The 15,878-nt window shown below is 51.4% G+C and overlaps 1 protein-coding gene across 4 annotated transcripts in view; it reads left to right on the top strand.

Annotated features, from left to right (window-relative positions):
- The first annotated feature begins 6,856 nt into the window (after positions 1–6,856).
- Sh3pxd2a (SH3 and PX domains 2A) overlaps positions 6,857–15,878 on the top strand; it is a 204,255-nt gene continuing 195,233 nt past the window's right edge. For all 4 annotated transcript variants that reach the window (XM_005063487.4, XM_005063488.4, XM_013113282.3 and 1 more), the window contains exon 1: positions 6,857–7,235. In XM_005063487.4, the coding sequence (XP_005063544.1) occupies positions 7,164–7,235 (72 nt within the window). In that variant the 5' untranslated portion in view covers positions 6,857–7,163. The remainder of the gene's footprint in view (positions 7,236–15,878) is intronic.

A 15,878-nucleotide genomic window follows, 5' to 3' on the forward strand; every position in this document is an offset into this window, starting at 1 on the left:
GCGGGACTTTGTAGACCCATCCCTCTCCACGCCCAGCAACCAAGAAGGAAGACAACTAGAAAAGGGAGCCTATACACTGCTGGTGGGAATGCAAACTAGTGCAGACACTCTGGGAGTCAGCATGGAGCTTGCTCAAAGAACTAAAATGAGGCTCAGCTGTCTTATATTCCCAGGTATTTACCCGTACGACTCCAATCCGCCCTTTCAGAGAAGGTCACAGATCAATGCTTACTGCAGCACCTTTCACAATAGCTAACTGACCGAAGCAGCCTCTGTGTCCGGGATGAGAGGAATGAGTAAAAAGCATGTTGCATATGCAGCGGGGCCATCCATAAAGAAGACTTATGCTGTTTGCAGGAAAATGGATGCAACTGCACATCTTTTTGTTAAACAAAGTGAATCAGTTTCAGAAAGACAAATATTGTGTGCTTCTTTCATATGAGATTCCTAGATTTTTTTTTTGTTTTTGTTTTTATGTTGTTTTCCGAGACAGGGTTTCTCTGTATTGTTTTGGAGTCTGTCCTGGAACTCACTCTGTAGACCAGGCTTCCTCGAACTCACAGAGATCCACCTGCCTCTGCCTCCTGAGTGCTGGGACTAAAGGTGTGCACCACCAATGCCCGGGAAATGGGAGATTTAAACCGTATGAGATTCCTAGACTTTAAAAAATGTATTTACTTATTTACTTATTATACAGTATTCTACCTGCGTGTTCACCTGCATGACAGAAGAGGGCACCAGATCTCATTATAGATGGATGTGAGCCACCATGTGGTTTCTGGGACTTGAATTCAGGACCTTCGGAAGAGCAGTCAGTGCTGTTACCTCTACCCCATCTCTCCAGCCCGGTTCCTAGATTTTAATCCATATGTAAAATCACTTTATGTATATGTGTTTATATGATATAAAAGTAAAGGTAGAACTGTCTAGGGCAGCAATTGTGGGTCATGACCCCACAGAGGTTGCATATCCTGCTTCTCAGATATTTTCATTATGATTCATAACAATAACAAAATTAAAGTTATAAAGAAGCAATGAAAATAACATTATGGTTGGGGGGTCACCACAACACGAGGAGCTGTATTAAAAGGTCACATTGTTAGGAAGGTTGAGAACCACTAGTCTAGGGGAACAAAGAGGTCTGGGGTTATGGGGGAACACATTCAACATCTAAAACATATTTGTATGAGAACGTAATTATGTAAACACAGGACCATGTACAATGACTACACATAGTGGACATTTTTAGTTAAAAAAATTGTATATGTGTACACATGTGTGGTTGTTTGAAAGAAAATGGCCCCCAAAGGGAGTGGCACTATTAGGAGGTGTGATCTTGTTGGAGTAGGTGTGGTTGTATTGGAGGAAGTGTGTCACTGCATAGGTGGGCTTTGAGGTCTCATATGCTCAAGCCACACCCAGTGTTTCAGACCGCTTCCTATTTTCTGCGGGCCAAGATGTAAGAGCTCTCACCTCCTTCCCAAGCACTGTGTCTGCCTGCATGCTGCTTGCTTCCTGCTATGATGATAATGGACTAAACCTCTGAACTATTAAGTGAGCCACCCCAATTAAATGTTTTTGTTTGTAAGAGTTGCCATGGTCATGGTGTCTCTTCACAGTGATAGAAACCCTAACTAAGACTCTGTGTGTGTGTGTGTGTGTGTGTGTGTGTGCGCGCGCGCGTGTGTGTGTTTGAGTGATGTGGCCCAGACTGGTCTTGAACTCTTAATCCTCTTGTGCTAGCATTAAGGACTACCTGATTTTACTAGCCAGGTATGGTGGTGCACACCTTTAATTCCTTCACTGGGGAGGCTGAGGTGGGTAGTCTAGTCTATAGGGTGAGTTCTATGACAGTCAGGACTGCATAGTGAGACCTTGTCTTTAAAAAAGAAAAGAAAAAAATTAAAAGCTAGCAAATGACTTCCCTGGAAAGCAGACCTCACTTTCTACTCCAAATCCAGGGAGCAGGGTTGAGGGCATCCTCTGTATGTGTCCTTAAACACAAGTTAATAGTTAGGGCCAGTCCTAAGAAGAACCTGTGAGAGAAGAAGCTGAGCAACAAGTATGAACCTGGATCCTTTTTCATGCCAGGCCTTGCGTGTCCCCAGCAGAGGTCAGCCAGGGTCTGAAAGGCAGATGCTGCCCCTGCCAGCTGCTGGAGTTAACAGACTCCATACCACTTTCACCAGGAGGAAGCCCCAAATTTCACTCGAATTTTCACATCTCCAGATTGAGACCTCATTCTACAGAACAGCTGCCCACCACCGAGTGTGTCTAGAAGAGGATTGCCAGGAAAGACCCCCAGGATGCTCTAAGGGCACAAGGCTGGTTTGTGGTGAAGGTGGGATGGGAGCCTCGCTGGAACAGGCCTGCTTGCACACCATTCTCCAACTCGTCCATATAGCCACTAGCAGCAGCCACATCTACAACTGTCTATTGTGATCTCAACCGTTCAACCATTGGCAGAGTGCCTGGCACATACACAGCCCTGCTCGGGGTGGAGTGCAGGGCAGGGCAGGTGACAGAAATGCTTCGGTTGAGGGTAGGGATGGGAAGAGTGGGGTCAAAGTCCATGTTCTCTGTGTAGCCCCAGCTGTCCTGGAACTTGCTGTGTATACCAGACTGATCTTGAACCTGGAGATCCACCTGCCTCTGCCTTCTGAGTGCAGGGATTAAAAGTGTGCACCACCACTGCCCGGCTTGTTGGTTTGTTTTTAAGGGCTTTGTGGCCTTCTTATCAGATTAAAGGGTCCAGAATAAGCACAGGAAAGCTAAATAACAGAATGGGATGTAAATGAAGCTCAGTATAGTAAAGGCTGAGTAAGCAGGGGACAATGCATGGTTGGAGACTGGTAGTTTGAATATAACTGGTCCCCATAATCTCATAGGGAATGGTATCTTTAGGAGGTGTGGCTTTGTTGGAGTGTGTATGGCCTTGTTGGAGGAAGTGTGTATCACTGTAGGAGAGGGCTTTGAGGTGTCCTATGCTCTGGATTTTGCCAGTGTCTCAGTCAACTTCCTGTTGCCTGCACAATGTAGGACTCTCAGCTACGGCTCCAGCACCACATCTGCCTGCATGCGGCCATGCACCCCGACCGTAATGATAATGGACTGAATCTCTGAAACCATAAGCAAGCCACCCCGTTAAATGTTTCCATTGGTCATGGCGCCTCTTCACAGCAATAGAAACCCTAAGATAGAAACCAAGAATGATTAGGAACTACCATAACACTCCTAAGTTTGAAGAAGGATTGATACTGTGCCTTTACTTAGGGCTTAATAGTTTTCTATGTTTTCCCGTAGATTGTCTTTTTTTTTTTAAGGCAGTCTGAAGAGCCTTCCAGGGGGAGGAGCTGGGGTAAGCCTTGCATGGAGGACCATCCAGGCAATTTCTGGTGCTTGTATAAGTGAAGACTTGGAAGTAACGGATCCTATAGGTGTTAAGACGTGTGCTAAGTGTGCTCTGCAGATGCACTGTGAGTGCAAATGAACTTGCTGTGCCCGTGAATGGGCACCTGAAGACGGGGAGACAGTTGGTCTAGGATTAACTAGATCTTAGTTTCTCTTGGCCTCTCTAAAATTAGAGATAGATAATTCTTCCATCCTAAGCATATCAGTTTCTGTTTTTGAAAAATAAGATTTTGAGGTACAAGTCTGCATCTTTTTTTTTTTTTTTGTTTTGTTTTTTGTTTTTCAAGACAGGGTGTCTCTGTGGCTTTGGAGCCTGTCCTGCAACTAGCTAGCTCTTGTAGACCAGGCTGGTCTCAAACTCACAGAGATCCGCCTGCCTCTGCTTCCCGAGTGCTGGGATTAAAGGCGTGCGCCACCACCGCCCGGCCAAGTCTGCATCTTTATTTTGGTCACATTGCCCATTATTTATCCTCAGCCTTTTTTTCCCCACTTTTACATCTGCAGCTTCTCATTTGAGCTCACACAGTATTCTTGGGTTGGACTCATACCTACCAGTTTGTAGGTGGAGGCGACAAAATCGGGGTTTATCTCACCTCCATCTCTGACTTTGATCTGAGCGTTCCAGCACAGGCCACCATGTCACCTGCTGTGCACCAGACACTGCCCATTTCTGCCGAAGCCTGATAGTCTAGAGGGAGTGTCAGTTATACAGGAGGCACTCAGTAAACCCAGGGTAAGCAGAAAGGAATTCTGGGAACACTGGTGGAGAGAAGGGCGTGCCACGTGCCCCACTTCTTTCCCCCTGCAGGTGTGAACAGCCCATGTCCGTCTTGACATCACGATGACTCTCAAGCAAAAGGAGGAACTCAGTGTATGTCTAAGTTGTATTTAAAGACCCCAATTTGAGAGGTGTCAGGTTGTCTGGAGTTTCTTAGGCAGGCAAAGGCTGTCAACGGGCAGGTGACACCAAGCTTCCAGGACAGAGGCAGCATTGAGTCATCTCGCCCAAGACTTCTTGTGGTTTGTGTTCTCTTTGATGCAGTTGGGGGGGGAGGGGGAGAGGGGGGGGACGGGAGCAGCAGTCTGGGTGAGAGCAGACTGGTGCTGTTTTGGCTGAACTAACTGCCCTGATCTCAAGGGGGTCCACAGCAAACCGAACCTGCCCCTTCATTTTCCCCACCATAGCCAAACACCTTTGCTCACCAGGAGCTTATCAGGATGAATTAGCACATCTGGAAGCTTGAGCAGCCACAGAGGAAGAGTGATGAGTGCTACTGTGGCAGCTATCCTGGAGTACAGCTGTCTTGACACAGTATCAAGGAGGGCTTGGGGCGGGGCTGGAATCCTCCCGCTGCCTTCCATGGCTCAGGGCTGAGCACAGATGCTGGGTGAAGCTTTGAGAGTCATCCTTGTTCAAGAAGACAGACTCAGCTCTGACGTTCCCCATTCACCAAACATCCCTGTCGAGGGAGCACCTTCTTCTACCAGCACCAACACAGATTTTCCACCACCATCTCCAAGCTACAGAAGTCTGTGCCTGATGTCAAGACTCCTGCACCCACTCGTTTTGTGAGTGTACGTGTGTGTATGTGTTTATATACATTTGCATGTATGTGCTGGGTGCACACTCAGAGGCCAGAGGAAGATGGCCCACATCCACTCTCCATCTTATTCCCTCGAGACACGATCTCTCCCTGAACCAGGAACTTACTGTTTCTGTGGCTACGCTGACTGGCCAGCAAGCCCCTGGAATCCTGTCTCTGTCCCACTTAATGCTAGGGTCACAGGCTCCTGTCCACACCAGCCGTTACAAAACTTAGTACTGGGCAGTCTTACAGTATTTTTTTAAACATTTAATTTTTTTTTCGAGACAGGGTTTCTCTGTGTAGCTATGGAGCCTGTCCTGGCACTCACTCTGTAGACCAGGCTGGCCTCGAACTCACAGAGATTCTTCTGCCTCTGCCTCCCAAGTACTAGGATTAAAGGCGTGCGCCACACAGCTCCACAAAGATTTTTAAAGTTTTGTGTGTTTTGCCTTCATGCACCTACGTGCACCATGTTGGGTGCCAGAGGAGTTCAGAAGAGGGCGTCTGATGCCCCGGAACTGGAGCTACAGATGGTAGCAGCCACCGAGTGGAGGCTGGGAATGGAACCCAGATAAATGCAACAAGTGCTCTTACTCAAAAGTCCCCTTCCGGGCTCCATCTTGAATCTGCCTTCAGGTCTTTGATGTGCAATGGTTCAGCGTCGTTATGTCCCTCCTCGGGCTGAATTATGCTGGGTACTTTGTGCCAAGCAAGCAAATGCAGAAGAAAGTCTCAGAACGGCCCGAGGTTCTGACAAGGCAATTTTTAAAAAAGGCACAAAATCCTTCGCCCTCATTTCGGATGCTTTCCATTGGCCTCCAGGCATAAAACATTACTGTATTTTGAAACAATTGGATTAGTTATGAAAACACCTACTCCTTTAAATATTTGAAAGTAGAATGGGAAAAAAAATGATGAAATGGAAGGGGGGTATGTTGGATTAAGTAAAACTGTGCTCAAAGACCAGAGATGGGCAAGCGGCTTGAAAAGCAGGCTTTCTGGACCAGGGAGAGGGATGTGAGGAAACTAGAGCCTGGAGCTAATGAAGATCTGGCCCTCAACACAGTGGATTTTCCCACCATTGTGTGCTCCCTTCCCGGTTGCCAGCCCTGGGAGAGTCCCAGGGGAGCCCGGACTTTAGGCTAAAGTGGTGTTTGTAACTTTGTCATTGGGAAATGATGTCGCAGGTTAGTTACACAGGCCCTGATCGATGATGAAGGCAGCAGCAGATCAATAGATCCCATTTCCGGGGAGAATTCACCCGTGGTGACCTGCAGGGGGGCAGGTGTTTCATCAGAAGGCTGGCTGAAAAGATTTAATGCTGGTCTCTCCTCCCTCCCGGTCTCCATTTGGAGCTGGAGACAGTAACAGGCCGGTAATAAACTACTTTTCCTTAAAGAGATCTGGGGAGATGGCAGTGATACAAGGGACAGAAAGGTGACCACAGATCCTCTGGGAGACGGAAAGCCAGGATGGGGGCGCTTTGGGCTCACTCGCCCTGAGCCTCCTTCCTCCAAAACTACTTTGAGTTTGGGTGCTGAGCAGAGTAGCCCTTCCAGGCCTCCCAGCCTGCAGCCCCTCGCCGTCCGCCCGAGCCCCTCCCCCGGCCCGGAGCCCCTCCCCGCGCTTCCCCTTACCGCGCTCTTCTCCCCTCCCTTCCCCTCCCTCCCCTTCCCTGCCCGCTCCGCCTCCGCCTCCTGCGCCCACAGCGTCCGCCAGCGCCGAGCCCCCAGGAGCCCGGATCCGCGGCCCAGGGGCGCCGCCGGCCCCTCCCCGGCGCGCTGACAGCAGGCCCGGCCCCCGCCCCGTGCCCTCGCCGTGGGACACACCCCCAGCCCTCCTCTGCGCCGCCAGTTCCCGCCGGCCCCACCGGGCGGCAGAGAGAGCGGGCAGGCGATCGGAGCAGCGAGCTCGGCGGCGCGGGAGGGAAGGGGCGCGCGGCAGGCCCACGGGAGCCGCCTGGGGCGCACGGAGCCCCCGTGCCTTCCAGGACAGTCGTATGCCCGGGAACCGGAGCTGTGGGCGCCGGGAGCCCGGGCGGCGAACGGCGCGTGGGGCAGGAGTGGCGTGGAGCCGCGGGGACCCGGGCAACCGGAGAAGGAGCTGGAACCCGGCAGGGATGAGAAGGTGACGCCGCCGGGGGGCGCCACTCGCTTTGTGGGGAAGATGCTCGCCTACTGCGTGCAAGATGCCACCGTGGTGGACGTGGAGAAGCGGAGGAACCCCTCCAAGCACTATGTGAGTATTGCTCCCACTGACCCCGGTGGGGGGCTGGCCAGGACTGGGGGTGGCTCCTCGACTCTTCTTACTATTAAGCCCCAGAGGCCGCCCTTGGATCCGGAGTCTGTTCGCAGGGCTGCGATCTCTAGGGAAACCTTTTCTGTCCTTCCTCCACTCCCGTGTCCCGGGTTTCTTTTTTTGGCATTGCAATTGGCAAGTGGCTGCCCTTGTCTGTTACAACGGTGAAGTCATGTGTCCGCCCGCCGCTTGGATGATGGTGGGGGACGCTTTCGTCAGCCTCTTGCGGAGCAGCTCCTTTGGGAAAGAGCATTTTCGCCGAGCTCCCTAGGGGCACGGGGCGCTCACGCTCACTCGGGTCGGGATGCTTTTAGTTGCTTTGAGCGGAGATCCACGCTTCGCCTTCTGCCTTCCACGTTTGCTGCTCCGCCAGCACCGGCTGGGGTCTGGGGACAGAGGAAGCGCTTTGCCCCCTGCCCCTCCACTCTTCGCTTTGATTTCCTCCTTAAAACCATTGTATCCCGCGGTGTGAGGAGAACTGTGGCGTTTCCTTTTATCCCTCCTCTGGACGTGACCCTTCGCCGGGGTCATTTCCTCGTAAGTGATGCTCTGTCTCCAGACTCGAGTAGGCAAATGCGCTCTGCGGTCTCCGAGGCTCGGTTGACCGCCCCGCCGCCCCTCCCCCTTCTTTACCCAAACTTAATGAGAAGAGACTACGGTTGACCCGCGGGGTTTCAGGGTGTGTGACAGTCCCCTTTCATCTCAGCCGCCCTGTCTTCCAATCCTTCACACCTTTGGAAGTAAACTCTTTGGAAGTGTCCTTGCTGCCTGAGGATGGCTTGCTGAGCTCTGCTCCTGCACTTGAGATAGGAGACTCCCAATACAGTGCCCAAGGCACGGAAGACTTGGGGACAGTAGGGCAGCCTCCTAGTTGCAAATTAGGCATTTAAAGGAGCCTTTCGAATGCTGAAAGCGTTCTTTTTAACAATTAAAACAGGCTGTTGGTTGCTGCCCTAGCTTGCACGTTGGTCTCTGAAGTGACTTCTATTTCCCTATTGGAAAGAGGCTGGGTCTGTGGTGTAGTTCCCGCCTGGGGCTACTCTTTCTGCCTGGATCACAGCAGACTGAAAAGACAGGGTTCTCCACAGTTAACTAGCGGGGCTGGACTCAGGTTGGGAAGAAGTTAAGAGTGACAGACAGGGAGGTGGACCTGTGAGGGACATTCCATGACACAGGGTCAGGGATCCTTTCCAGTCATGTCATCTGGTGTTGGAAGCGTCTCCTGCCATTGCAAAAAAAAAACAAAAAAAAACAAAAAAAACAAAAAAACCCAACCAAACAAAACAAACAAACAAACAAACAAACAAACAAAAAACAAACCAAGCCAAACACTCCTTTGTGGCCCAGGAGGTGACTTGGTGGGAGAGCCTTTGACCTGCAAGTCTGAGGCACTTCTATCCCCATCATACAAAAACGGGACACCTTTTGGGTTTCCCTGGGTCACCCTGCTCCAGGGTGAGGGATGATGCAGCCTGCTTGCCCTCGTTTTGGGGGGCACTGTGTGCTGTTTTAAGGATCCCCCAGCCTTCAGTTGGGGTCCTCGCTGCTTTCAGCAGTCCTGGCCCTGAGACCCCAGCAGGTGCTTTTCCAGCTCTGGATTTTACACGAAACATCAGCCATGCAGCTGTACCCGAGATTACAGTGTACAACACACTGACAGCGAACCAGCAGCTAGTGGGCAGTGTTGAAAGGCAGGGTGGGCTTCTGTTTGGTCTCCTCAAAAGGCTGGCTCACACACTAGCAAGTTGTACAAAATGGTGCACATCTTTAAAACTTCATGAATGTTTCCCTGCTTTGCAAAAATATATTTATTTATTTTGTTTTTTGAAATAGGGTTTCTCTGTGAAACAGTCCTGGCACTCACTCTGTAGACCAGGCTGGCCCCAAACTCACAGAGGTCCGCCTGCCTCTGCCTCCCGAGTGTTGGAATTAAAGGCGTGTGCCACCACCACCCAGTGAAAAATTTTTTAATTATTTTATATGTATGAGTGTTTTTTCTTGCACGTATGTCTGTGAACCACTTGCATGAAGTAGCTGCAGAAAGCCAGGATCCCCTGGATCTGGGGTTTGGAGCTGCCATGTGGGTGCTGGAAATCTAGCCAGGGTCTCCTAGAAGAGTTGTCAGCACTTGTAACTGCTGAGCCATCTCTCCAGCCCTAATTTCCTCACTTTTAAAGTGAGGATAATAATAGTATTACTTCATGGGATGGTCAGGAGAATGCAATGACATCATCATGTGAAGTACTTAGCTCAGTTCTGGGTACTAAGCACTCATCGGATACTAGCTAATTGTTGCTGAGAGTCTGCCTAAGGAAGTTTGAAAAATAGCTATTAATGGCTGCCTGAGGAAGGGAGACTTGGCGCTTTAAGATTGATAATAAAGTGTACTGTGTGGAAAATACAAAAGAAGTCCTGTCTGCTTCCCTTGAAATGATCATTTCCTCCCTTCCTACAGACAGAGTGTTTCCTGGGTCATCTCCACTTCCGTGTAAGAATAGATGATGTGACGCTTGGGGCAGAGAGTGATGTCACCTGCAGATGGGCTGACATAAAGTTCTAGAAAACAATGAAAGGAGTGTGTGTATGTCGTGGCATGTGGAGCTGGCTGGGGCAGACAGCTCATCCGCATCCGGCGCAGCCCTTTACTTACACATGAGGCTGGAGAGCCAGGTGGGTCACTTACGCAGGGTAGCCAGTCACAGCACTGGGGCTAACTGGCCTCAATGGTGTGAGCTTTGTTCCCTGAAGGTGCCCAGAGTCTGGTTGAGGTTGACAAGGAAGACAGATACATCGCTGCACATGTGGGGGCCACTAATGCCTAACACCAGGGGTGCCCAATAATAGAAGGAGTCCAGTAGGGCTCTGAGGCCATACCTCCCTTTTTGACCCTTATAGAGTAGATAACCCCACACTGGAAGGGCAAATGTTCTGGATAAGGCTACTCTGGCGTGGCCAGCTGGCAGGATAAATTGCACTAAAGCCACATATGTTCTGGTAAATTCTACACTGAAGAAGCTTGTCTCCTTCTACCCTCTCTGCACTGAGGGCGAGCGCTGAGCCAGTGCTTTGGTGACTTGCAGAGCAGAGGTTTTATGGGTGTGCAGGTTGGCCAGACTTGATGGTGAGGGAGGCTTGGGGCCCATGCGGGAGGATCAGCGTTGGCTCCAGGACACTGGGGATGCATGCAAAGGTTCTCTCAGGACACCCGGCAGAGGGTGTGCACACCCCAAGAAGGAGGGGGAACACAGAGGTGGGGGCGTCTGGTGCTTTGGGTCTGTTTATGAAAGGCAGACAAGTAGCCTCCGTCTTCCATCGTGTGCATGGTGCAGCCAGCCCTTGGCTTCCTTCCTCTCTGCCAGCCCCTGGCAGGGGTGGGGCTGGGAAGGGTGAGCAGCTGCTGCTGAAGTCAGCCTCCCTGCCCGGGAGCAGGGCTTCTGTCCTGCTCATGAGCTGTTCCTCGGGAGAGTTTAAGGAGACTGGCTTTGGCCTCAGACCTTGTCTTGAAGGTGGCCCTGCTGATGCCAGATGCAAGCCAGAGCTGCCCCCTCTTGGAGAGTCAGGTCTTCTGACAGGACTGTGAGTTTAGAAGCACTGAATTCCTTGCACTCACAGGTGTGTTCAGGTGTGTTTAGGACCATGTGGTGCTGGCGAGGAACTTGTTTATCCAAAGCAAAGGAGGCATTATGTCTGTTTAGATTTGGGGGGGGGTGTCCTGCTTTCACAGTTGTTTCCTTTCCCGAGTGTTTATTTCAGACAAATACCAGTTGTGAATGCTCTGATCCTCCACAGGACTCCAGGGAATGCTAATAAGAGCCGGTGTCAGCAGCTACCTTCCATGGTGCCCAAGGCTAACAGGCATGCTCTCCTGGGAGCCTGATGGTTCATCTCCTGTACTGAGTGTGTGTGCCTCTGTGTGTGTGTGTGTGTGTGTGTGTGTGTGTTGCTTTGATCCTTATTACACTTGGATTGACCAAAGCTTGGTGAAATTGGGTAGTTGCTTGGACCGCCCACTTAGCTTCAGTCAGGAAACACAGGTTAGTTTACCTCCCAAGGAGAAGCCCTACGCTGGGCTCTTCCCAGCCAGAGTGCTGTCAGTGAGTCCAGGCTCAGGCCTGGACAGTGAGAGAAAGGCACAGGGGAGCGTTAGAGGGAAGTTTGTTCATCACCATCAACCCCAGTGTCATGAAACTGGGGTTGACTGGCCATGGAGGGAGAGCTTCCTCGGAGAATAGTGTCTGTCTCCTGTGACCCCTGGAAAGGTGAATGAAGGGTGGGCCTATGGAAACAATACATTCTCCCTGAATGTAGATCACCGTAAATCTTGGTTTTGGTCCCGGAGTTGTGTTTTTAGGAATTGGCACCAAACTCATTCATTTCTCTGCTCTTCGTTTTTATTCTGAGACTATGGCTCCAGCCCCACAGGAAGGAGGAGTACGAGAGCCCTTTCTTAGGGTCTTGAATATGGAAGAAGTGATACTGGGCAGATTGGGGTTCGAATACTGCCTCTGGCACTTCCTTACTGTCCAGCCAGTAGCCTCACAGTGCTTTGAGGAAGTTTGTCATCACCAAGGCACCAAAGTGCTTCTAGGACCCATGGGTGAGGCTGAGGGAAAAGGCAAGACTGGGCCCAGAGAAAGGCCCAGCTGTTCAGAGTCTATTGGGCTGCTTGCCCCATGGAAAACACCCAGCATACACGACACCAGTAAACAGGGAGCAGCTGTTCAGACCTGGAGGGGATCCTGACCGAGCAGTGGGGCCTAGTGATAGATCCCTGAGAAGAGCAGGAGAGAGAGAGATGTGGGCTGGAAGAGAAGGGAGGCTGCTCCAGGTAAGGACGGGCCAGGAGGATGCCAGCCAGATCAGCACCAGAGGTCAGCGTTGCCTGCCAGCTCCCATCTTCCTGATTCTGGGAGTGTGCATCTCTCCCTCCTCCCCTCCCTCTGTACCCCCCTCACACGTAAGTGTGAATGAGAACCACTTCTTCTCTGTAGGGGGAAGTGACCTAGGGTGATTCACAGGACCATGAGGCTCCCTGTTCACGGAACATCCAACCACATCCTTCAAGACCGTTGGGACAGGAAGCAAAGCCAGCCGTTTCTCATAGCTTCATCCAGAGTTGCATGTGAGGGATTTTTGAGGGGGACAAACCAGGGTTAGAGTCACTGTGTGTGGTGGCAGGCAGAGGGGAAGGGAAGGGAAGGGAAAAATAAACCTATTTGATGTCCAGTGAGACTGGGTCCAACTTCAGAAATATGAGCACCAGCTATTGCTTTTTCCGACGAGCTATTCTGGGGCCAGCTGAGTTAAGGGGCGGTGGGGGCTGTGAATTAGCGGAGTGATGGGGGCACTTCTGACTTAGGGTTTGCATAGCCATCCCTGGAAACTGCCTTCTAATTTCCTCAGACTGAGTCACTGACCAGTTTCTTGGCCAGAAAAGTCTAATGGGCAAGTCTGTTCTCTTTTGCCTCCTAATTAAAGAAAATAAAACAAATAACAGAGTTATACATACGGTAGTCACACTTACTCATCTAGAGTGCTGAGAATCCAGGAAAGGGATAATGGGTTGGGGCAGAAACCTCGGGGACAGGAAGGACAAGGGGTGTGTGTGGGAAATGAGGTGGGGATTCTGGCTTTGGAAGTCCGATCTGAGTGAGGGCCAATGATGTTCTCTGCCCTGACAATTGCCAGAAATAATGGAAGCTTCCAATGGGGTGGTCAGTGTTTAGACAGGCTGATTCCCCAGAGTGCAAGTTGCCTCCTGCCTGGTAGGGCTGCTGTTGTCTGCAGGCATGCAGGTGAATTGAGGGGGCCAGGGGCTCGGACTCGTGGGCAGGCGCCAGAGGCCTCAGATAACCTCAGGCAAGTTGCCATAGTAGCATCAGACACTAAGCCTTGCTGTGTTCACAGGGCTGACCAGAGTCTAGCCAGAGCTTTGCAAAACTCAGCAAGCAGGGTAGGAGCTGACCTGAGGACACGTTAGGGCCAGGCATGGTAGCATTGGCATGCCTGAGGGCATCTTTTTCAGGTTTTACAACACCAGTGTGTGTGTGTGTGTGTGTGTGTGTGTGTGTGTGTGTGTGGCACACGTGTGTCTGTGTTTGTTCCTATTTTATAGGTGTGGAAATGGAAGTTACATACTCTTAGGATTCTCAGTGGCAGGGCTGATTCTCACCTTGGCCCCTAACAAGTTGGTCAGCTGCCAGTTGATCCCCCATCAGAGCTGAGGTAGGGATGAATGACAAGCAGATCCAGGCAGAATGTCCTGAGGGTAAGAGGCTTTCAAGTACCAGGATACCCGGACAGTCACCACCACTCACAGCCACACCATATGGAACAGGTTACAAGTATCTCTGTGCCTCGGTTTCCACATCCAAAAATAATGAAGGGATGTAGGTTGAAACAGGACCTGGTTCCATGGTCCCAGTGAAGACTAAGCGATTCTGTCTTACAGAGACTCTACAACAGTGCCGCACATCTGAATCCAGTACAAGATTAGTGTCCACCAAACTAGTTCCGTCTCGGAGTTGCTGGGGTTTCCGAGGGTGGATGGAGGAGGCGGCCTTCATGGGGCTTGGGAATGCTGAGGACTGGCTGGGGAAGTCGGGCCCTGAGTTTGGCTGGAAGACACTCCAGGGACCGGGGAAAGCGAGCACATGCAGGGACATTTGCACAGCGCCTAAGATGAATGTGGGTGAGGAGAAAGCAGCCTGTGGCAGAGGTCAGGGCCAGGTACCAAGGTCCTCAGATGGCAGGCAGACACCTCAGAACCTTGTTCTCCCAAGGGATGGGGACAGAATAAGCAGGCGGTCATTGAGGAGGGGACTCAGCACTGGCTGCAGGGGGAGGGAGATGCTCAGGAAACCGTAAGCACCAAGACCCGAATTCAACCGCCAGAACCAATATGTTAAAAAAGAAAATAGAATTCTCCGAGTGCTGAGGAGGTGGGCAAAGGGATTGTGTTGCTAGTCAGCTAGTCCAGCCAACTGGCGGGCGGGGCTTCCGAGGATAATGACAGACTCTGTCGAAAGGGGGTGGGCTCCGCAGGTCAAGATGCCTGTTGCCAGCTCTGACAGCCTAACTTTGATTCCTGGGACCCAAATGGTGGAAGGAGAAAACTGATTTCCTACAAGTTGTCTCTGATTTATACCTGGCCGCCTACGTGTATGTGCGTGCGTGAATGTGTGCGAGCACACACACACGCACACGCACACACACACGCGCACACACACACATGATTTTTTAAAAAGTGGGTGGTGTCTAAGAAACAACACTGGAGGTTGACCTCTGCCCCCCACATCCAAGTGCATGAACACGCGTATGTGAGCACACACGACGGAAGAGAGAGGGCGGGAAAGGAGGCCAAATGGCTGCAGAGTTGCTCTTGCTGCCGTGGTCAGCACTCAGGCCCCTTTCTTGGTCGCTATGGAGATTTTGAGTCAGCTGGACCCCAACTCCCCTTGTTCATTGCCTTTGCTCCCAGCGACCAGACTGTCACATGAAAGTTTATTGCACCCATGCTCCTGGGGGGGGGCATCCAGGAGGCAGTGGCTGCTCAGGTCCCAACAGGGGAGTGGGGCATGTCGGGGGGCAGCAGCACTGTAGAGTAATGACCTCCACCCACACCGGTGGCAAGAGAAAAGCAGACCTGCCTCCTGGTGTCTGGGGCCGGATTCTGAGGCACTCGGTGGGAGCCAAGATAGATGGTCTCTGGAGTCTGCACCATCCACCCTTCAGAGCCCAGAGTTTGATAGACAGTGTGCTTCGTACCGCCGCTTCGTTTGTTTGATCCCGTGCCATGAGCCGTGTTCCGCTAGCCTGATTCCGTAGGGGACTGTCCTGATAGAGGTAACAGCTAATGATCAGAAGGACTTCCTTCTCTTTTAAAAACATTCAAGGGGGCTGGAGAGATGAGGTTAAGAGCACTGACTGCCCTTCCAGGGGTCCTGAGTTCAAGTCCCAGCAACCACATGGTGGCTCACAACCATCTACAATTCAATCTGGTGTCCCCTTCTGCCATATAGGCAGAGCACTGTATACGTAATAAATAAATAAATCTTTAAAAAACATCCAAAATTGCTTCTTGGACAGTTTCATACGCGTAGACAGTGTACTGTGATCGATCCCGCATCCTCTCCCACTCCCTGCCAGTGTGTGTCCCCCAGCCTCCCCCCTTCTCGTCCTCCTTGGTTTCCCTCCATAACTCACTGAGGGCCATACTAAGAAAATGACTCTCACTTCCCCAGCAGGCATCAACAGTAATAGCGTCTCAGCTGGGGTGTGATCTCATGAGTCCCCTCCCCCGTCCCTGGTGGAACACTGACTGGTTTGTCTTGTTCGGGTCACCCCAACTGCTGTGAGTGCCATGGCCTTACACATCCGGAAGAGAGCGGCTCACAGCGCTCCTCCTCATCCCTCTGGAACATTCTTTCTGCAGTGTCTTCCTCCTGGTTCCCTGAGCCTCCAGCGGTGATGGTGGGGTGTGTAGTCTTCTGTGAGCTAAGGGATGTTCTCCACATGGTTTCACACGGTGTAAAGCTGCTGCCAGCGTCCACACTGTACATGTGAGAGAGGGTGTGCAGGCCC

The sequence above is a fragment of the Mesocricetus auratus genome, unplaced genomic scaffold (genome assembly GCF_017639785.1).
Source record: "Mesocricetus auratus isolate SY011 unplaced genomic scaffold, BCM_Maur_2.0 Super-Scaffold_4256, whole genome shotgun sequence".
Lineage (NCBI taxonomy): Eukaryota > Metazoa > Chordata > Mammalia > Rodentia > Cricetidae > Mesocricetus > Mesocricetus auratus.